Here is a 22,367-nt window from a genome sequence, read left to right as displayed (position 1 = left end):
GGCCAGGACTAGACCCTTTAAGAGTCATGTAGCATGTTCGTGGACTTGTCTACACTGCAGGCTTAGCTTGAGGTATCTACACTGGAGTTAACTCCTCTCGCGTCGTGTTAGCCTAGTGGAGAAAGAGCATTCACACTGCAAAATGACTCTTGAGCTCCGCACAGTGCTTGTATCAGCAGCACAAATAGACTGCATACCCACTGTGCTACTGGCTCGAGTGGCAGCAGAATCTGGGCTTCATCCTGTTGCACTGATGGGCCAGCTAGCTCATGTTTAAAGTACCATTTAACTCAAGCTAGAGACTTTTGGGGGTCAGTGGAGTCTGTTGGGTAACACTCAAGTTATAGCTCTAGTTAACAGTGCAGTGAAAACAAGCCCTGTGTTACAAGTGTGCTTTTTGTCATTTTAAAAACTTTAAGCTCTCCATAACCGACAGCTGCTGCTATTTATCAATTTTATTCAATTTAGGAAGTATAACCTGGATTTTTTTTGTTAATTTAGAGAGAGTTGAAAACATGGAAATAGATTTTAAGAGGTTTCCTTCCAATAACGGGTGTATTCTGTAAAAAGCAACAACAAAAAACAAAACAAAAAAACGTTTCTCCTGTTAACCTCTGTCCATTATAGGGAACTACCCCCGTAAGGTAAATGTAGAAAACCTTTTTAAGCAGTCTCTAACATTTCCTGTAGAAGGAAAAAGGAAGACGCTCTACTGAGTTACCTCATTTTGAATTGGCCTGGAAATTGGTTTAATGCACAGTAGCAGCTGCTTCTCTTCAACTTAAACTGATATGACTGCTGCTTACCGTAGCCTGTTCTCCTGACTAGTTAGCAAAATGATTACAACATGTACTTTTAAATCTAAATGGGCTTTGGGAATGACTTTTTTTTTTTTTTTTTTTTTTTTTAAAGCTTGTGTGTCTGAGATTTTTTAAAAGGAAATTAGCCATGAGTCAATTAGCTAGGACAAAAAGGTACAAATGTGTGTGTGTGTGTGTGTGTGTGTGTGTGTGTGTGTGTGTGTGTGTGTGTGTGTGTGTGTGTGTGTGAGAAAAGTAGGTTATTTTGATCATGGAGTGTGAAAGGAAGGAGAGGAGGTCAGTAATAACACAGGAGGTTATTCAAACCTCCTGAAGCTGCCGCCGTTTTTCAAGTCCAAAAAGTGACTAACGTCTCCATAGACTTGCTGTCGTACTGTGTGCATTCTGATATCCTGATTCCTTTTTCAAGCATGAGTGTTTTGGTTGGCGCTGGATGATGTACCTTAGAAGTGAATGTGAATGAAACCAAGTTTTATTTACTGAATGTGTTGTAAGCAAATGAGAATTCTATAAAGTGTGTTTTACCCTGGCAGTTAGCATTAACCTGTTGATTACAGAGCTAGATGTAAAGCAAAGAAAACCTGGTGGTAGGACGTTCTAGTGTCATGAAAGACCTTGGGCCTGATCCTCAGCTACAACTGAGATGTGCTTGGCTGAGCTGAAGAAGAGGTATACAAACTGCCTTTACACTTCCTCTATCTTAGAGCAATTCTTCCCTGGAACAGAATAAAGCAGCCTGGAGTCTGCTCTAACATCTCTCACCTGCCTGGGGCCCCAGAAGACTGATATGCTAGCAGAAGATCACTGGGAAGTTGGCTATGCCCTTGGGCTAGAGGCAGAGAGGGAAAATGTAGGAACCAACCTGTATGGCTTAGTGCTGCTTCAGGCTATTACAATGCTACAATAAAATGTCTTTGAATAGGTTTATGGTTTTGTTGCTCGCTGAAGGTGCATTGGAGTGATAGAGCACATCAGAGTGTTTCTAAGGCTACGTCTACACTAGAAACTTCAAAGCGCTGCTGCGGGAGCGCTCCCGCGGCAGCGCTTTGAAGTGTGAGTGTGGTCACATGTGAGCGCTGGGAGACAGCTCTCCCAGCGCTCCTGGTAATCCACCTACACGAGGGGAATAGTTCCGAGCTCTGGGAGCATGGCTCCCGGTGCTCGGAGCCTGTCCACACTAGCGCTTTAAAGCGCTCAGACTTGCTGCGCTCAGGGGGGTGATTTTTCACCTTAGTAACACTCTGGCACCCCTTTCTCTTGCCTCTTCTATATTGAAAAGATTTTCCAGTCTCATCTTGCAATATTTGTTAGCAGTTCTAGCAGCCATTCTCGCTCCTTAATTTTTTGCTTATTTATTCTTTTCAGCATTGAAAAGGTTTCCATTTTATATTTCATATGAATTTTCCCACTAAAACTTAGTATTTAAAATACACTGTGTTAAATGTCTTCACATACTTAGAAAGATAATTTATTTCAGTAGCACAACCATTCATTACCCTAACATTGTTAGCTAGTTTTGTGTGTGCCTATGACTTTTTTTTTTTAAAGTGGGGTGAGGCCGATAGCTCACAGCCATATTTCTATTATATTGCAACCTAGTTTGTTAATGTCGGGTCTCACACTTTCATCCATTAAAAGAATCAGTATTCAGAAACAATATGGGAGGTCAATTAAGAGTCCTACAAATCAGTGTGTGCTCAAAGTATGCTTGGGACAATTCTGTCTTACTGTAAATAGCCTAAAACTCCACATATGTAGCGGTGATATACATATGATTAATTGCAGAACCAATAATACATATCACCTGGTTGTATACTTGATCATGCACTTTTGACCAGCTCATGCTCTCTGCCCTCTAATCCATCTCACTTAGACACATCCTGACATTCCAGATCTCTGAACAGCTTCACAGGTGCCATTTTAAAGAATAAATAAACCTGCCATAAAAATGTTTCTTCCTTCCTCCCAAATAGGGAAGTTTCCCCTTTAAAAATTACTTGCTATTGATCCAGGACAGGCAGTACTTGATCCTGCTCCAGTGACAGGCTTAAGGTTTGATATCTTGAAGCCCTGCCTAACTTTACACCATTGGAAAGGGGAGAATCCCAGTTTCCAATGGAACCCAGCACTTGCTTCTAGGCTTGGGAGGTTGCAAGATATCAGACCTTAAACTTATACCTAAAATGTTAACAGAAAAGCTATTTAGGTACATTTTAGAGGTTTTTAGGGCCCTTCTGAGACTAGTGCCATCGGACTGGTAACTAAGGCATCTGGCTTCACAGGCTGTAGGATAATGACAGTAGTGGAGGGTCTGGGGTGTGTCTAGCCTAATGGTTAGTCAGACGCTTGGAAATGGATCCAGGCTCGGAGCTGGGATCAGAGTCAGGAGTCAAGCCAGGGTCAGTGTCTGGGGTGGATGTAGGAGTAGAGACCTGAAGCAAGGGAGGAAAACAGGAACTGGGAGCAGACAGGGGCCTAGGATGAAGAGGTCAGGCACCAGGAACAGGCTGGGAGTCATGGCTCAGGTTTCATACAAGTAGGCAGGGTCCGTAGTAGCAGCCAGCCAGGGATTCACCTAGTTGCTCAGACAACTTCCCATGATTCTGTCTAGCTTAAATAGTGCAACCCAGCCAATCAGTGGGGCTTGGTGTCTCACACAGTCAGGAGCTTTGTGGGCACAGCCCATTGTGAGCTAACGTTCCAGAAGCCCCCTTCTCCAGGGGTTTGGGTGAGCTGCCAGGTAGCAACCATGGCCTGAGTTCTGTCTGGTGACCTACAGGCCCAGGTTCAAGGCCCATAATTCCTTACTAGTAGTTCCTGTAAAAATGGTGGTGATAGTTGTGAACATAGGGGCGTAGAGCAAGGAGGTGTGGGTCTGTAAAAAGGGCAATAAAGATAGTCTTGCATTCTCTCCAGCCGTGGTGTGCTGGATGTCTAATCTCTACCAGCTGTCATAGAGGGATCAAATAAAGAGATAACTCTAAAATATGTTGTAGCTGATTTTCTGTAGTGTGTGTATATGTAGGATAGAAGAGATGTAGCTATTAGTAATTTATAAGAGAATGTTGATAAATCTCTTACTCATAATGGAATGGCAGAGAGGGGACTATGCTGTTTCTGGACTATGAATAAACTGTAAGAGATGTAGCTATTAGCAATCATTTGGAGTGACCTGTATAGCTCACAAGCTATTTGAGAAAACATTGTGATCCCAAACTCATGCTGATAAAACCTTTTGCCGCACCACACCATCATTTATCCTCTCTGCATTAAATACAAAACAAAAAAGACAACCCAATGCTGAGATTGCCGTTAGAATCATGGGGAACTCTTAAGCGCTCCTTACTCTCACAAGTTACAGTAGGCCCCTGAGGATTCAGATCCCGGGTCTCTGAGTCCCAGACACGGAGCAGCTCCCATGACTGTCTCTGAGCAAAGGGTAAATATGATCCTTGAAGCAGTACTCTACCCCCCCCCCCCCCCACACACACACAAAACTTTCACCCTTCTTCCAGATTCCTTTCAATTAGGTATAGGTGAGCCTCCCTTTCCTATCCCTGTCATAGCCAAGGAGGCAAACTTATGCTCCCTGGAGACACTGGAGGAGGGGGGAAATATTGGCTGTAGACTATCCTGACTCACCTTCTTACCCAGAAGATATCAACACTTAAAGTGGGAGTTAGGACACCACTCCTTTTAATAGATCCCATCTGGAGGGACTATGTGCCATGAAACATGCCCCTAAACCTGCTGAAGTCAACTCTTGCTGGGCAAACTGCAGCATGTTCTGGGTTTGTAACAATATTTAAAAGCATGCAAAGTCGTCTGTCCTCCCCCCCCCCCCCCCCCCCCCCAGCTTTTGTGTTTCTTTACTAGTTTCAGATAGTTTTATAAGCTCCAAGAGTGCAATATCTGGCAGAAATGATGGCTCTTATGGATGGAATTTTTGAAACAGAGCTTTTCTGTTACACTATGCATTGTTGCATTTGATAGGGTTTAAAGCTCTACTGACCTTACAGAAGAGCTTTCTGTTGCCTTCTGGCTTCTATTAAAAATGAAGTTAATTCACAAACAAAAACTGGAGTTAAGGCTGTAAATAAATATTCATGAAATCAAATACTCAGAACACCAGTTATAGCAAACATTTTAAAGTGAGGAAAATTAGTAATTTAAGCCTCTGCCCCATATCTCTTCCCAGTCTCAACCTATAGCCTAGAAGCCTTTTATATCCATCTACCATATCTCCCTATATATGCTCAATAGGGGCTAAAAACCACCTACCAAACATGGTCCACAGGCAATCTTCTAGTTCACCCTCCTATTATGAGCTATAAAAACTGTCATTTAGTTTCTTCTGCTCAGCGGGCCTGCTGTTGAGATTGGGTGAAAATTCACTGAAGTTGCACCCACTTAAGCAGCAGAGAGCTTGGGAGAAATTCAGCCCTCTCCCTCAGCATCTTACATCTTATTCATAGTCCAGAAACAGCATAGTCTCCTCTCTGCTAATCCATTATGAGTAAGAGACCTATCAAAGTTTGCTATATGAACTGGAAACCCAACTGTACCTTCAATATTCATGCAGCCCATGTATGTCACAGCCTCTACCAGACAGATATAGACATGTTAAAGAGACACCATTGCCTTAAAAATGTCATGTTGTCTTAAATGTTTCATACTTCCAAGTAAGACCTCTAGATTACTTGAACTGAGAGAGGCTAAATCACTTTTCAAATTTGTTTACTAAGGACATTTCACAGCACTGTGTAGTGGGTTTCAGGGGTTTTCCCATATATAGTCAATTACTTAATTTCCCCTATTTGCCTGCATCTTGCATATACAAACAAGGGAGAGAAAAACATTTTTGAAATAGGAAAATGTTATTGTAAACCAACAAGTATTGGCTGAAGGGGTCGGCGCAAATGTAGTATCAAACTACTTTTAACTCTTCTTAAATTGGCTAGATTCCAGGATAAAGCTGTGGCTTTAAAAATATTTGAATTGCTGACTCATAAATTTAAACAGTAATCAATAGGATATAAGTATATTCCTGTTATGGAGATGGTGGACATGAAAATTGGAACAGAGTTGTGATTGTTCAAGGAACCTTAACTATGAATTTCTTCACTTTCAGATTTTTGTTTTTATAACGATAGTGGTATAGTAATGTTGTTATTGAATTAGGTATTTATATACAACCATTTCTCTCACAAAGATTTGGATCTGATAAATCTGCATTACATATTTTTAGAAAATATTTCTAGGTAAAGAAAGTAGTGGGTCTGTGTGTCCGTGTGTGTGTGTGTGTGTGTGTATAATAAGATGTTACTATTTTTTAAATGCTTCTGCTAGACTACTTGCATTAAAGAAACTGCATTCATCAAATGAGAGGAAAAAAGTTGGGCATACATAGCAAATATTGGTTTTAGTCTGCTTCCATCTTTGAACTAAGTTTACACTAAACTACTCTTCCCCAGTTCATAAGTAGACCTTGCAAGCCAATATTAAATTTACTGTGCATGTTTTGCCTTTTTAATATCCTGTTTTCAAATGCATCATGTTATAAACAGCCTATATCACATACCTGTTATTTCTTATATCTGCAAGTTGTGTACGATTTTTTTTTAAGTACTATTAAAATATTCTTTTATGTTTCTATTTGTAGCCCTTCAGTGTGCCATTGAGCTTGCTAAACAAATCTCTTCCTTTCCTCAACAATGCATGCGAGGAGACCGAAGTTCTGCTTATTACAGTGTCTTTGATGCTGCCTCATTCACAGAAGCCCTGCAATTTGAGTTTGACACCGGTGTGCAGGTGATTTCCAAAGAGTCTCTCCCTGGTGCTACAAAGTTCAGCTTAGGGGTGGGACGTGGAGGAAAGTTATAAAAGTCAAATATTTTCTGCGTGTAGAAAAGGTTTACTAATAATTAAAACAGTAGAAGTCTACTGAATTTACAAAAATAATGGAAGTCCTGAAAAAATTATTATATAAATTCAAAATTTATAATTTACTCTAGGGTACATAATCTTGATGTATGGGAAGTTGTATACATAATTGTGTTAGCAAGGGTTATGTACATAAATCCTTGTGAATGGAGATCAGATACCCTGTGTTAATATATTTTATATCTAAAAATCATTGTCATAATGAAAAATTTCAATTTTTATTGTACTTTTGTTCTGCAATCCTGAAATAAAGCTAATTCTTTTACATTTTTTTTATTTGAGTATTTTAGCCATTAGTCTTTATTAAAAGAAAAAGGAATTGCTTCCCATAACCAGTGTATAGCACTACTAAAAATGCATGGCAGTAACATAATTTATATAAACAAAGCTGATTGATTTGCCAAATGAAGACAACCAAAAACCAACTTCTTATTTTTAGGCACAGCTTTATTTACTTACAACCTAAACACTAGAGCTGCCAGAAGAAATTAACTACTGTAGTTAATTCTTATTTTCAAAACTCCATATCTTGAAACACAATTCCTCTGGTAGCAGATCTGTTCATGGAACTATTTACAGTATATTAGCGACAAAGAAAACCTGCACCTGCTCAGTTCTCATACAGCCAGGATCTTGGCTTATGGGCAAGAATTTAAAAGAAGTTAACAAAAATTAAACCATTTTACTGCTAACTTTCCAGTATGGATGTCTTTCAGAAACAGTTATGCACAAGCTTTTCATTTCACCACCAGATGTCCTCCAGGAGTAGGAAAATATGATGACCTGAAAGATATTCTGAAGCCTGAGTCTACAACATTTTTGAAGATATGACAGTGAAAGGAAAGTTTGAGTGAAAGCAAATGTTACCACAGAGTTTTGGATGGTGTGTGTGTTGTGGAGGCTTTCTGGCAGGTGAAAAATTCTTTCAGTAGCACGAACGTATTTATTTAACTCTTACAGTGTTTGTCATAGTCTGCAACAGATTACATACATGCCTTTCCTTTTGCCTTCACCTAGAGAATTAGGTATTGCTCTCTATTCTTTATCCTTTTTAGAAATGTGCAATTTTTCAAACATGTTTGTTTGAAATTTGAAGCTGTGGTATAACCTCTTTAAGAAGACCTAAATCTTTCATCCCTTCCAGTGAGTTCCTGAGGAAGCAAAGCAATGTGATGGCTTGTCTAGTGCTGATAACATGGTCAGAATCCAAAACAAGGCATTCTGATTCAGGTGGTCGTGGCAGCTCTTCAGGAACCCTAGGGAAGTAGTCCACATCATTGGTAAGAACTACCAAAGAAAGGCTAGCGACTAAGGCCTGGTCTACACTGGGGGGATTGATCTAAGTTACGCAACTTCAGCTACGTGAATAACGTAGCTGAAGTCGACGTACTTAGATCTACTTACTGTGGTGTCTTCATTGCGGTAGGTCGACTGCTGCCGCTCCCCCGTCAACTCTGCCTGCGCCTCTCGCCGAGCTGGAGTACAGGAGTCGATGGGAGAGCGCTCGGGGGTCGATTTATCGCATCTAGACTAGACGCGATAAATAGACCCCCACTGGATCGATCGCTGTCCACCGATCCGGCGGGTAGTGTAGAAATACCCTGAGCTACAGTACTGTAGCAAAGAGTCCACATTAAGTCATCATGCTGGTTTATATAGAAAGTCTACCTTAATAAGACTGAGGTAATTTAGCAGAGCGGTGCTGGAAAGTTCAGTGTGTCCATATCCCGACACTGCATTGGTCCTGGGGTGCCCAAACACTGCCACTTCTATAGCTATATTACAACAACACATACTCAAAACTCAATATTTTACTTTAAGAATAAAAAAGCGTAGATGATGTATGCTTGTTATGGATCATCAGAAAAGCAGTGTTCACTACCGTGACAACTATCCCAGGGTTCAATCCTAAAAGGTGCTGAACACTTTCAACTCAAGTTGATTCAAGAAGAGATGAGGGTACTCAAGCTACATAGTTAACTCTGGAAAATATATATATTTAAAATGTGACACTTCCTTCTGTAGTATCCAAAATATGAAGCAGAATTTATAAGACTCTTGTGGAGAAAGTGATGTAAACTGCCCCTAAACAGACATACAGTGGAAAGGTGGGTGAGGTAATATCTTTTATTGGACTAACTTCTGTTGGGGAGAGAGACACGTTTTCAGGCTTACACAGAGCTCTTCTTCAGGTCTGGGAAATGTACTCAGTGTCACAGCTAAATAGAAGGTAGAACAGATTGTTTAGTAGATGTAATTAACATATTTCAAGGGACCATTCAAGGTGAAGTGGCCTGTTAACACCCTCCATTCATGGGGGAGGGGGGGGAGAATCATTAAATTCTTCCCTAAACAACTCTAAGAGAAACTTTACAACTTCATCCCCCACAAACCCACCCCAGGGATCTTCCACATGCTTCCCAAAATACACAAACAAGGGAACTCAGGCAGACCCATCATATCTGGCCACTGCATTTTTCACTGAAGGAATATCGGGCATCATAGAAATCATCCTCAAACTACTCACCACCCAAAGGGCCAGCTTCCTCTAGGACACTACCAACTTCCTCCAGAAACTCCGCAACATTCACAATTTCCCTCAGAACACCATCCTTGCCACCATGGACGTCACCTCCCTAGACACCAACATCCCTCACCACGACTGCATTGTTGCCTGCCTCAAATATTTACAAGCTAATGGACAACACTTAGATATCCAACCCCAACACATCGCCAAGCACATTCATTTAATCTTCGCCCAAAACAATTTTTAATTCAACAACAAACACTTTGACCAAACCATGGGAACAGCCATGGGTGCTAGGATGGCTCCCCAATACCAGACTACCTAAACTCCCTCAGATTTCCATCACAACTCAACCGCTGCCACCCATCCATTAAACTCTAGAACAACTTTCAGGACATCACGATCAGCTTCAGCAATGGAACCCTACAGACAACTATATACAAGAAGCCCATAGGTCACCACACCTACCTTCACAGATCCAGTAACCACCCCAAACACACCAAGAAATCTGTTATCTACAGCCAGGCACTCAGATACCACAGAATATGCTCAGAGGAGAAAGTCCAGCACCTTAACACATATGTACACCTGAACACACTTAAAACTGCCTTCACCAACCAAGGACACTCTGCTAGAGAAGTAGATTGCATCATGAAACAGGCCACCCAAATACCCTGAGAGAACCTGCTTCAATACAGAAATAAAACCCCTTCCGACCGCACACCCCTAGTTGTCACCTGCCACCCCACACTGGAACCTATATGGGGTATCAAACAACTACAACCCACACTCAATGAGGACCCCATTCCTGAACCCCCTCTTCTGGTCTTCAAACAACCCCCAGGCACTCCAAGATCATCAGAAGCAAGCTCCCTATAGACCAGGACACACCAACTCAAAGCTGCACCAGGCTCTGTCAGAACAACAGATGCAAAACCTGCAGCCAGATCTGCATTGCTTCAATGTTTAACACCCCCCAAAACACACCTTTCAAGATCCCTGGGTCCTGCACATGCCCATCACAACATGTGGTGTACCTCATCCAGTGTACTAAATGCCCCAGTAACAACGATGTGGGTGAAACGAAACCAGACGATCACCATGCTCTTGAATGAACTCACACTGGAAGATGATCAAAGACAAAAGCACCACATCACCTGTTGCTGAACATTACTTTCACAAAACCTTCACTCCATATCTGACCTGTCAGTCCTCATCCTCAAAGAAAACCTGCACCATACCTTCAAAAGATGAGCCTGGGAACTTAAATTCATAACTGCTAGACACTAAAAATCATGGATTGAACAGAGACAGTGGATTTATGGCTTATTACAACTATGTATAGCCCACTAACCTGTGTTCCGTCCGTCCCCCGTCCCCCCGGTGACTGGACACTTCACTTTGAATGGTCCCTTGAAATATGTGTTATCTACTTATGCTAATCAATCTGTTCAACCTTCTATTTAGCTGTGACACTCTGAATACATTTCCTAGGCCTGAAGAAGAACTCTGTGAAAGCTTGAAAACTTGTCTCTCTCACCAACAGAAGTTGGTCCAATAAAAGATATTACCTCATTTACTTTGTCTCTCTAATGTCCAACACGTCAACAGCACTGCAAACATACAGTGGAAAGTCAGGTCCATTGTTATACCTGAAGAGTGAAAAATCAGGCACAATAAATTAACATTGTGAAAGTAGCTGCTCCTTTCTGAGCCCACCTCTCCAATGATTACTTGCATGGGAGTTTGTAGGTACTGGTTTGGATAAGTATGCAGGCAAATCACAGCCCCTAACATCTACATCATCAGCTTTTGGAATACCCTTCTGTAGTTTGTCATAAAAGGCATACAGAATAACCTCTCCATGGCTTTGGGAGGGAAGCCAGAATTAGAACGGACAACGTACATTCTATGCTTCTTCCTCTGGGGTTCAAGTTTTCTGGCAGCTGCCCATACCAGAAATCTACCAGCACCTAACATCCCTCAGAGCTGTTTGTTTGGGATTTTTAGCTACATAGTAAAAACCAGCATTATTGCGCTAAACTAAAATTACACAGACAAATTAGAAAGATTAGTGTATACAAAGATACAGTTTAAAAACAGATGCATAATAGTGTACAGTGGTGACAATATTACTTCAGATTGCATGCCCTTTAAGGACACCAACTGCATGTGCTAGCAATGCAACAAAAGGAAATGTGCAAGATACTGGGGTTGGATCATCCCTACCCTCCTCCTCATCCTCACACACTAAAACACAGGGGAGGGGGCTAAAGAGGAAGATATTTCTGAGGACCCCCTACCCAGCCTTCCTGTTTTTTCATTGGGGAGAGGAGGGAGTGTGGTTTGCATCCCCATGGAACAAGCAACAGGGTTGGCCCTGGATAATCACCAGGGATTTCTGTGGATCCTAGGAGATATGTAGGAAGCCACTAGTTTTGGTCCCTAGCACTCCCCAGTTGCACTGGAACTCCTCTAGCTCAAATCTTCACACTACGTAGGGGAGTCCACAGAACAGCTAAGAATCTCCATGAAAGCAGAGGGAGGACAAGATGTATCCTGGGCCATGCCTCAAGCCAGCACATGCCAACTCTCTCTCCAAAGGGATTCTGACCCGCAATAGGTGGCTGCAAAGGCAACTAAGCCTTTTGTGGGGGAAAGATGAGATCTGTGCATGGACCTCCTGAGGGGCACGGTCTTTTTTGGAGAATAGAACTAATGTTAATAATGGATTCTCCTTCATTATCATAGTTAAAATACCAGTGTTAAAGCGTGCTTTCCTCGGAATACATTTTCATTGTCTTCTAAACTTCTGAAAATAAGTCTTCTGTCTTTAATAGTCCCAGCTAATGCTCTGGGAGACTGAATGTGAATATAGTGCCAAATTCTGATCCTCAAACTGTCAACAAATATTTCCAGTGACTTCAAATGGATCAGCATTTGACTTCTAGGACCAAATTCTACTCAGGCTAGGTCTACACTACCCGCCTGAATCGGCGGGTCGAAATCGACCTCTCGGGGATCGAATTATCGCGTCTCGTTGGGACACGACAATCGATCCCCGAATCGACGCTCTTATTCCACCAGCGGAGGTGGGAGTAAGCGCCGTCGACGGGAAGCCGCGGAGGTCGATTTTGCCACCGTCCTTACAGCGGGGTAAGTCGGCTGCGATATGTCGAATTCAGCTACGCTATTCGCGTAGCTGAATTTGCGTATCTTAAATCGACCCCCCCCTGTAGTGAGGACGTAGCCTCAGTTACACCGGTATAAATACAGAGTAAATCCACTGACTTCAGTGGAGGTAGCCTGGATTTACTAGTGGAATGAGCCTGAATTTACCAGTGTAACTGAGAGCATGCTACAACCCATAAGGATAGAGACCATTATATAGAATGTCTCCCACTGGTCTGTTTGACAGGGGTTATTAATTTTGTTTTCAGTAATAAATAGGGGCTGGAGTTAGAAGTATTCTTCATCCATTGCTCTAAGGTTTGAAATAATTTTTTAATAAGATTGTATAAGGTTTTCAAGCAGTTTGTGTACATATTACTACTTGTTCATAGATTAAGGCCAGAAGAGACCGTTATGGATTATTTGGTTTGACCACCACCTGAACGATGCTGTATGTGCCACTTTGTAAGTCTCTTTCTAAGAATATTGTACTATATTGTACCCTGTTAAAATTACCTTAGATATGACATTCTTTAAGAACCAAAATGATCTGAAAGTAAATTTGATTATACTGAAAGTAACATACTTACATTCTAGGCAATTTAAATAGGTTGTACAAATTGGAGAAAGGATGAACAAAAAAGGCAGGTGATAATTTCAATACACCATTTATTTTTTTCTTTTATAAGCCTTGCAAGTAGAGCTAACTTAGCTATTATATGAAAGAGCTCTTTCAACAGAGCACAACAACAACTTGGTTTATTTTAAAAATGTGTAAGTGCAACTGTGCACGAGCTTCCTTCCTATTAATATATTCAGAAGCTATTCCTCTGAATTACTGTAATTATAAAATAACAGATGCATTGTTTTAGTTTGAAGGACTCCATTAAAATTAATGAGGGAAAACTCATGACTATCTATGCAAGTGTATAAGCTGCTTAGGTCTGATTGGTGAAAAGTTTCTCTCTTTCATGATATGCCTGTCAGTCAACATTCTGAATCCTGCAGAGGGTGTTTTCCAGATTCAGACAGAGATTAATACTGTACCTTGACCCTGCAAAAAAACAAATTAAAAACTTAAAAAAACAACCTCACACCTACTAGCAAATCCACAGTACAAGGGTAATCACAGTGCAGTATAGATGTATACAGCCAGAGGTTTTATTATAGTACCATATGTTTTACAACGTATAGGAAGACACAATCCTTGAGGAGTTTACAATGCGTTAATCCCGCAGCCAGATCTGCAGGGGAGGACCCTTGCAGAGCCCCATTAACTGACTAGTTTTTTAAAAAATTCTAAATATGTAAGCTTTTTGGGGGCGAGCCTGTCTTTCTTGTGTTTGTACAGCATCTAGCACAATGGGATCCTGGTCCATGAGAGGGACTCCTGGGTACCAATGCAATACTGCTAATAAATAAAAGGATTGATTCCATTTTGTTCGGTATCATTTAAGAATAAAATAATGACTTCAGCAGGGCTCTCTGTGAGCACAAGAGTCTAATTGCAGGCCCAAATAAAACACAACATAGTTGTCAGACATCAGCCCCTGGTGGGGAAGGGACTGGGTGGGAAGCAGTGGGATGACAACCAGGAAGCCTGAACCAGTTGTGATAGCATCATTTTGGGGCCCTTTTACCTCCCAGCTAAGCCAAAACCATGCTGCCCTTGTCATTTTTCAGTTCAGTGAGGATACCAAAGGAAACCAAATGAATGCTTTTGTATTTGTGAATACAACCCGGTTAGCATCACTCTCTTATACCAATTAGAGGCTACATGGTATTTTAATGTGGTTCTACCATTTTTCTGCCAAAAGCCGAAGTTTCAGAAACTGAAGAGGAAGCAACAATTTAAAAACAACCCCCCCCCCCACCTCCCACCCTAAACCACGTATTCCATCCTGCCTAACATTAAACTACTGCCAGGGCAGCAGCAAAGCCACGGCCTTGCCTTCCACCCCTTGCCCCTTGTGTCCCGCACATCCTCCTCCTGCGAGACACCCCCTCCCTTCCACGGCTTATTTCCAGTCTGTAGCAGGGGAAGCCCAGAGCCAGTCGTTGCAGACGGCAACACCCCCGCTTGCAGCCGGCTTGGGGTGGGGAGACTCGCACGATGGACGCGGGAGGAGCCTCTTGAATAGCGGCTTTCGCTGTCTGTCAAGGGGGGTGGGCGGGCGCTTCGGGGAGCTGGAGTGTGGTACCTGCCGGAGCGCTGCTCTCCTCAGTGAGTCAAGGCTGCCTGTCCCGGGAGGAAGAGCAGCGCCCGCGCATGTGATTTTTTTTTTTTGCCCCACCATCACCCCTTCCAGCCGATCCCGGGGGACTTTAGCAGCAGCAGCAGGAGCCTCCAGCTCCCCTGCAGGGACTTGCCTCCTGGAGAAAGTTTGCTTTTATTTTATCCCCCCCCTTTTCTTGACCCCCCCCAACCCCTTACAGGCCAGCGGGCTCCTGCCCCTGCCAACTCCGCAGCTGGCTCGCGCCGGGGGCTTCGGTAGCGCGGGGCGGGCTGCGAGCGGCGCGTGTCCCACGGGGCTGGGCAGCGGGGGCTGCTCTGAGCGCAGCGAGCGGCTCCCGGCTGTGAGTCCCCGCGGGCTGTGTGAGCGGGGCAGCAGCGGGGCGCGTTTGCTGCCTGTGGGGGCGGGAAGCCGCCCACCCCCACCCCGGGCGCACACCGGTTGCACCTGAGCCGCTCTGTTCTCCCCCCCGCCCCCCATTGCCACCGCAGCCCTTCCTCGGGGTCTGCCTGCGCAGCCGGGGGAGGGGGCAGAGAGTGACCATGCGAGAGAGAGGGAAGGTTTAACCCCTTCGCCTCCCCCCCCCACTCATGAATTAACTCCCGAGGGGGGGAGCAGCAGAGCCCGGGGACAGAAGGAGCCGGGCATCCCTCGTCTGCCTCAGAGGCGAGCCAGCAGCAGCAGCACCCGGCTGGGCGCGATGCCTCTGAGGCTCGGCTGGCTTTGGTGGGGAGGGCTGCTGTGCAGCTGCTGCTGCTCCCCGCCGCCGCCCGTGCTGCCCCTGCTGCCCGCCGGGGGGGCGCTGCTGGCGGACAGCAGCAGGGAGCAGCCGCAGCCTCCAGCCGCCTCCTCGCCGGGATTCCTCTACCGGCGCCTCAAGTCGCACGAGAAGCGGGAGATGCAGAAGGAGATCCTGTCCGTGCTGGGGCTGCCGCACCGGCCCCGGCCGCTGCACGGGCTGCAGCCGCGGCCGCCTCCTCCCCAGCAGCAGCAGCTGCCCCCGCCGGGCAGGCTCAACTCGGCTCCTCTCTTCATGCTGGATCTGTACAATGCCCTGTCCAGCGAGGAGGAGCAGGAGCAGGGGCCGGGGGCAGAGCGCCGCCGCCTGCAGCCCCCCACCGCTCACACCCTGCAGCGCAAGACCCTCATCCCCCAGCCGGGACCCAGCGGCGGCTCCCCCTCGGCCAGCGCGCAGGACAGCGCCTTCCTCAACGACGCGGACATGGTCATGAGCTTTGTGAACCTGGGTGAGTGTCAGGCGGCCGCGTGGGGCAAGGGGCGGGCCAAGGGGAGACGCGGTCTGGGCGGTGGAAGCAGGTGGCATCGGAAAGTGGGCACAGCGCGAGAGCTCGGGAGGCAGAGCCAGCCGGCAGCCGCATTTGGAGGCTCTTGGTTGTGAATCCGGGATAAGAACATCGGTGTGTCTCGGTGCTGGGCTGCGCTTCTCCACGGGGTAGCGGAGATCTGACTATAGCTGACTCAACTTCTCCCTAGCACATCGCTAGACGGCCCCGCTGCTTAGACGCGGTACTGGCCCTTCACTGCATCCCAGGGCGAGGTGCTGCCTAAGCACCCGCTCAGCGTTCCCTGGGATCTGCTCCATGGTGGGCTTTCCTCTTTTGCTCCTGCAGGAGAGCACTCACCTAGCACTTTGCGTCTTCAAATGCTAATTAGCTACGGGCAGCAAAACATTCAGTGACTGTGAGCTGGTAGGGATAGGCGCTTTTTGTTGTTTGACAGTTTTTGCCTGGGGCAGGAGAGTCAGGCTTGTCTGCCTGTTGTACATGTGAATGTGCACACATAGGCTGCCCCATTTATTTATTTATTTTGCAATGAGGTCCTGGATGGCTGAATGTGTTGATTCTTGAGGAAACCAATGTTTGTTCCCAAGTCACTGTTTAGTTACAGCCGCCTACATGAATATGTTGTCAGGGATCAAACCAAAAAAACCCAAACAAACAAACAAAAAAACAACACAACCCGTTCCCCCCAAAAAACCCAGTTGCCCATCATTTGCTATAGTGAATGTGCACTATGTTCCTAACATAGGATTGTAGCAGATAAAGGTGGAAAGGTTCTAACAGATCATTGAATCCATCTCACTTCAAGTGCACAGTGTAGTCCCCAGAGAAAGGAGGTATTATTAAAGTGATGCTGCACTTGATATAATCCAGAAGGCCATATCATAATTATTTTCAATTCAATAAGATTAAACAGGCCTTTGCTATTTCACTTAATTTTGAAGATGATTTTCAAATTACATTTGGATAATCTGATACATGCACCAACTTGATGATTAACTTTTTTCCCTCAGAGACTTGTCTGCTGTTGGTTGGTTGTTTTCTATATGTGTAAAATAATGTGAGGTGGAAGGACATTAGGTACCCTTAAAGTTTTGGACAACTTAAATCACAGTTTAGGACAGCCGTTCATAGAATCATAGAATATCAGGGTTGGAAGGGACCTTAGGAGGTCATCTAGTCCAACCCCCTGCTCAAAGCAAGACCAATCCCCAACTAAATCATCCCAGCCAAGGCTTTGTCAAGCCTGACCTTAAAAACCTCTAAGGAAGGGGATTCCCCCCCCAGGTAACCCATTCCAGTGCTCCAACCTAAACCTCCCCCACTGCAACTTGAGACCATTACTCCTTGTTCTGTCATCTGCTACCACTGAGAACAGTCTAGATCCATCCTATTTGGAACCCCCTTTTAGGTAGTTGAAAGCAGCTATCAAATCATTCTTCTCTTCTGCAGACTAAACAATCCCAGTTCCCTCAGCCTCTCCTCATAAGTCATGTGCTTCAGCCCCCTAATCATTGTTGCCCTCCGCTGGACTCTTTCCAATTTTTCCACATCCTTCTTGTAGTGTGGGGCCCAAAACTGGACACAGTACTCCAAATGAGGCCTCACCAATGTCGAATAGAGGGGAATGATTGCATCCCTCAATCTCCTGGCAATGCCCCTACTTATACAGCCCAAAATGCCATTAGCATTAGCCTTCTTGGCAACAAGGGCACACTGTTGACTCATATCTAGCTTCTCATCCACTGTAACCCCTAGGTCCTTTTCTGCAGAACTGCTGCCTAGCCATTCGGTCCCTAGTCTGTAGCAGTGCATGGGATTCTTCCATCCTAAGTGCAGGACTCTGCACTTATCCTTGTTGAACCTCATCAGATTTCTTTTGGCCCAGTCCTCTAATTTGTCTAGGTCCCTCTGTATCCTATTCCTACCCTCCAGAGTATCTACCACTCCTCCCAGTTGAATAGCTCAGTGGTTTGAGCACTGGCCTGCTAAACCTAGGGTTATGAGTTCAATCCTTGAGGGGGCCACTTAGGGATCTGGGGCAAAATCAGTACTTGGTCCTGCTAGTGAAGGCAGCGGTCTGGACTCAATGACCTTTCAAGGTCCCTTCTAGGAGATAGGCTATTTCTATTAATTTATATATTTAGTGTCATCTGCAAACTTGCTGAGGGTGCAGTCCACGCCATCCTCCAGATCCTCCAGTAATAGAATAGCAAGGGTCATTCTGCAGGTTAGGATTGCATTGCATACGCGAATAGCGTAGCTGAAGTCGAAGTATCTTAGATCGAATTACTTGGGGTCCACACGGCGCGGGATCGACGGCCGCGGCTCCCCCATCGACTGCGCTACCGCCGCTTGCTCTGGTGGAGTTCCGGAGTCGACGGTGAGCGCATTCGGGGATCGATATATCGAGACGCGATATATCGATCCCGGATAAATCTATTGCTACCCGCCGATACGGCGGGTAGTGAAGACGTACCCAGGGCTGTGGATGTGGTGCAAATCTGTATAACACTTGCCCATCCCCTGAAAGTTTTTGGCCAGTGATACAACAAAACTGACAGACTAGAGTTGTATGGACACTGAAATTCAACACCATCTTTTCCAATAAAAACAAACATAATTGAGTTGTATCCCGTCGTCTTAGGCCTCATATAACTAAATATCGCTTATTATCATTTAACATTTATGTTATGATAGTGTCCAAAGGCCCTAATTTGGATTGAAGCCACTTTGTTTTAGGTGCTGAACAAAGACATAGTTATCACTGTATGAAATAAATGCATAGTCAATTGCACCCAAATTGTGGCAGGAACCAGCAGTATTGCACAGGAAGTGCACGCATAGTCCTGGGCCAGGAGCAAAGACTGCCTTGAGTTGCTCAGCTGTGATCCCTCTGTTTGGTTATGAAATGGTGTGGTCTGGCTATGAAGAGTACCCAGTCCTCTGCCAAAAGAATGGTGACTGACACTTTGAACACAATAGGAAGGTATATGTAATGGGGAGATGCTAAAATAAATTCTATTAGACATCAACCTTATTTTTAAACAGATCTCATTTTCAGAATGTTATTAATGTGCCATGCACCAAAGAGAGAATTTCAATGGAAAAACAGAAAACACTTTTTAATAAGTTTTATACAGTGGAATGCAATTGTAAGGAACTGATATAGTGAAACTCCATTTAATGTGAAGAAGAATGAAACACCAATATTATTCCAATACATTTCAATGTGCAAAGTGCTTTTCCATTTTTAATGAAGTTCTGTAAAGTTTAGACTTCACAGTAGGACGGTTCAATGTCATCTTAAAATAGATGTTTTGATAAATGTCGATCCTAGAGTTAAGCAGCAGAACTATGACTCTTATCCAGGAAGAGATTGCTTCAGAGATGGCGTTGTTGAAATACAGACTGTTGAGCATTCCATGAGTTTCCTAATCTACAGCAATAATATGTTAACTAAAATTGTAAAATGTAGCTGTCAAACTATTACCATAGAAAGATACATGTGTTTTTTGAATCAAGGTCTGAATGATGCACACTCATAGAAACTCTTGGGCCAGAGTTAGATGGAAAAATCAATGGGCTTAAGACTGTGGAGTTTCTGCCCCCTTATGTGATTGCTTGTTAGAGTTTGGCCACCAAAGGAGCAGACAGTGGGCATGGCCTTCTTAAACTCTGGATGCTCTGAAATTGGTGAGGAAATTCTATGGAATTTCAGGCAAATATGCAGTGGCTCAGAGCTTCCCCGCCACTCTCTGCCTGCCCAGTCTGCTTTGGCAACACTGTCAGCTGCCAGGGCATTCCCAACTATTGCTGGCTCTTTTCCTTGCCACTAGGGTTCTCGAGGTCAGATAGCAGGAGTGTGTGTAAATTAATGAGCACAGGGTCAGGGTTATTTTACTCTAGGAATTCCAGGAGAAGGATGCTGTGGAGAGTAACGCTTCTCTAGTTCCATCTGCTTTCCAACCAGCTGGGCTTCTCCCAAACCCACAGAAGCCTGACTGCATGTAGTTCAGGCAGGTGAGCTTTGCAGAGTAGAGGGGAGGATGCCACATTGCCACCACCACCTTATTTTTATACATTTTGGCTTATGGGTTTCGTCCTGCAAGGTGCTCACAAATTCCCAGAAGTGTTGAGCACTGGCAACACTTACTGACTTCAATGGGAATTTTGGGCACTTTGGGCAAGTTGTTTAGCACTTTGCTGGATAAAGCCTTTGGGGAAAATTATTGGAGAGGATAATACTCCCCTCTCTACACTAAAAGCACTGGTTTCTGTTGTGAGCAAAAACATTCATTAGGTTCAAATCAGTTCAAATAATTTGGATCAAGACACTTATATAATAACCAGGGAAAATTATTCATGTAATGTATTGAAATAACAGTTAAAGTGCTAGCTATGAGTATCAGGAAGTATGAATCAACATTAGAAATTTCTCACCAACATCCAAGTTGCTAGTCATAAAAGATAATGTCACTTATAATCATTGTCTGTTATTAAACTGTTCATAGATCAACAGACTGAGATTGTCCAATTGGTGTAGCATTTATTGCCTCTTGGGATGTGTTGGTCTCTTGCAAATGTACTAATGACTACTCTTTTCAACTGAATGATAATTTATAATGCAAAATAACAGGAAGCTTACTGATATAGCATAAGATAGAGACAAGTTCTGATGGGAGAAAGCCTGAATTACTGCTTATGAAAATGGGGGTCGGTATGGTGTATCCTAGGAAAAAGCAGCAAAAATGTACAGGATTTCAGTGTCTTTCAGTGCTCCTATGAGGTATATACCAAAAAACTGCCAAAACTCATAGTTGAATTCTCTTCACCTGCAATCATCACCAAAATGATTTTCCTGGTACTTGCATGTTGTCAGGACTCCAGTGACTGGATGCTGACTAAATAGAAAGGTTACTTCTGAACAGCGTTGTCAATGTTTTTTAAAGGTGTTGTCTTTTGACTACTGGTAAAATAGTGGCTACAAAAGAAATTGGAGTGTCCTTCCGAGTCATTTTAATAGAATCAGAAATATAAATTCTTCTGTGAGTGTGGATCCTATTGTAGGTGCTTGCATGTCTTGTGCATGCAAGATTACTTTTTTTTTTTTTACTAACAGTGTCAGTCAGGAAATGCCTGTGTCCTGTTCCATCTTCTCGTGCTCCTGTGTGAGGGCACAGAAGGTAGAGTGGCCACAACCCTCCCTTAGATACCTCTGATTGTCTGTGGCAGTGAGATAGAACCTGGACAATGTCTGACACATTACTTTTCTTTGAGCTTCAAACACCTCTCCTAGACAAGTCCTGTGAAGAAATCCTTCTTCATGCTCTTTATTACATTTTTTAAATGTGAACATTCCAAAATAAAAGGGTAGGGGGCAAGGTTCAGGAGCAAAATGAGGAGGGGCACTGAATCTTCACATTTGTTGGCTGCTCTGATCAAGCCCATTTCCTGGCCAGCTTTGATCTCTTTTTGGGCTGCCTTGGACCCTTATGGCTGCTGTGCCATGAAGGAGATTGTGGATGTCTTGTGCTGAAGCCACCTGGCTATAGGTGACTTTCTGCCGCTGGGGAATTGCACCAGGGTTTACGTTGGTGTAAGTCCTTGTTGAATCTAGTCCAGCACCATCAAAACAACAATATTCCTGCATTTAGTTTAAAATGTAAACATTGTATATTGTGTTTCTAACTTAAATAAGGCAAGAGAGAGGCCCAGACTACCTAAGTAATCGAGAGGGGTAGTTAGTGCTACGGAATCTTACATCTTCACTAATTTGAACAATTTAAGAAGTTAGAGCAAAGTACTCATTCCTTAAGAGAAAGAAGCAAGCCCCATTGATTATCTCTGCTGTTTCCCAATTGGTAAACCTCTTTAAGTATGATTAATTTACTACCAATAAGCACCTCTATTTGATTATTTATAACAATGAAGTTTTATTGTTCTACCATCACACAACAAATTTTATGTAACTGGAAACTATCTAACTCCAGGCAAATTGTCGACACTTGTGTAACCTTGTTGCTAAGAGCTGATGTAAAGAGCTGCACAAAAACAGTCCATTTGCAATACCCAACATCAAGTTTTATTGGTTCCAGAAAACCCAGGAACTCTGCTTCTTGAGCACTATCTAATTAAACATTATCTACGACTATTTACATATCTATTAACATAGAGCAGAGCACTCTTCTAATGAGAATAGCCTCAAATAACTAAATTAGTGCAAACCCCAGCTTGCTCTTGTCTATATGTAGGGGTCAGCAGTGATGTAGGTACACCAATAGCTGGCCATTGAGTACTGAACTGCAATTGTTCCCAATTTAGATTTCCTTCCAACTCCTTTTGCTTTTGCCATTATTAGGTGGCATGA

At 43.8% G+C, this 22,367-nt stretch overlaps 2 protein-coding genes across 2 annotated transcripts in view; both read left to right on the top strand.

The window, feature by feature from the left end:
- The window catches only part of LOC135874200 (enoyl-CoA hydratase EchA19-like), a 38,495-nt gene extending 31,468 nt beyond the window's left edge, over positions 1 to 7,027 (top strand). The window contains exon 6 of the mRNA XM_065398957.1: positions 6,484 to 7,027. Within this exon, the coding sequence (XP_065255029.1) occupies positions 6,484 to 6,704 (221 nt within the window). The 3' untranslated portion in view covers positions 6,705 to 7,027. The remainder of the gene's footprint in view (positions 1 to 6,483) is intronic.
- An 8,369-nt stretch (positions 7,028 to 15,396) lies between these two features.
- BMP6 (bone morphogenetic protein 6) overlaps positions 15,397 to 22,367 on the top strand; it is a 159,445-nt gene continuing 152,474 nt past the window's right edge. Inside the window, exon 1 of the mRNA XM_065397723.1 lies at positions 15,397 to 15,943. Within this exon, the coding sequence (XP_065253795.1) occupies positions 15,397 to 15,943 (547 nt within the window). The remainder of the gene's footprint in view (positions 15,944 to 22,367) is intronic.

The sequence above is a fragment of the Emys orbicularis genome, chromosome 2 (genome assembly GCF_028017835.1).
Source record: "Emys orbicularis isolate rEmyOrb1 chromosome 2, rEmyOrb1.hap1, whole genome shotgun sequence".
Classification (NCBI taxonomy): Eukaryota; Metazoa; Chordata; order Testudines; family Emydidae; genus Emys; species Emys orbicularis.
Note: the sequence above shows the minus strand (reverse complement) of the source record. Positions and strands in the feature narration are given on the sequence as shown.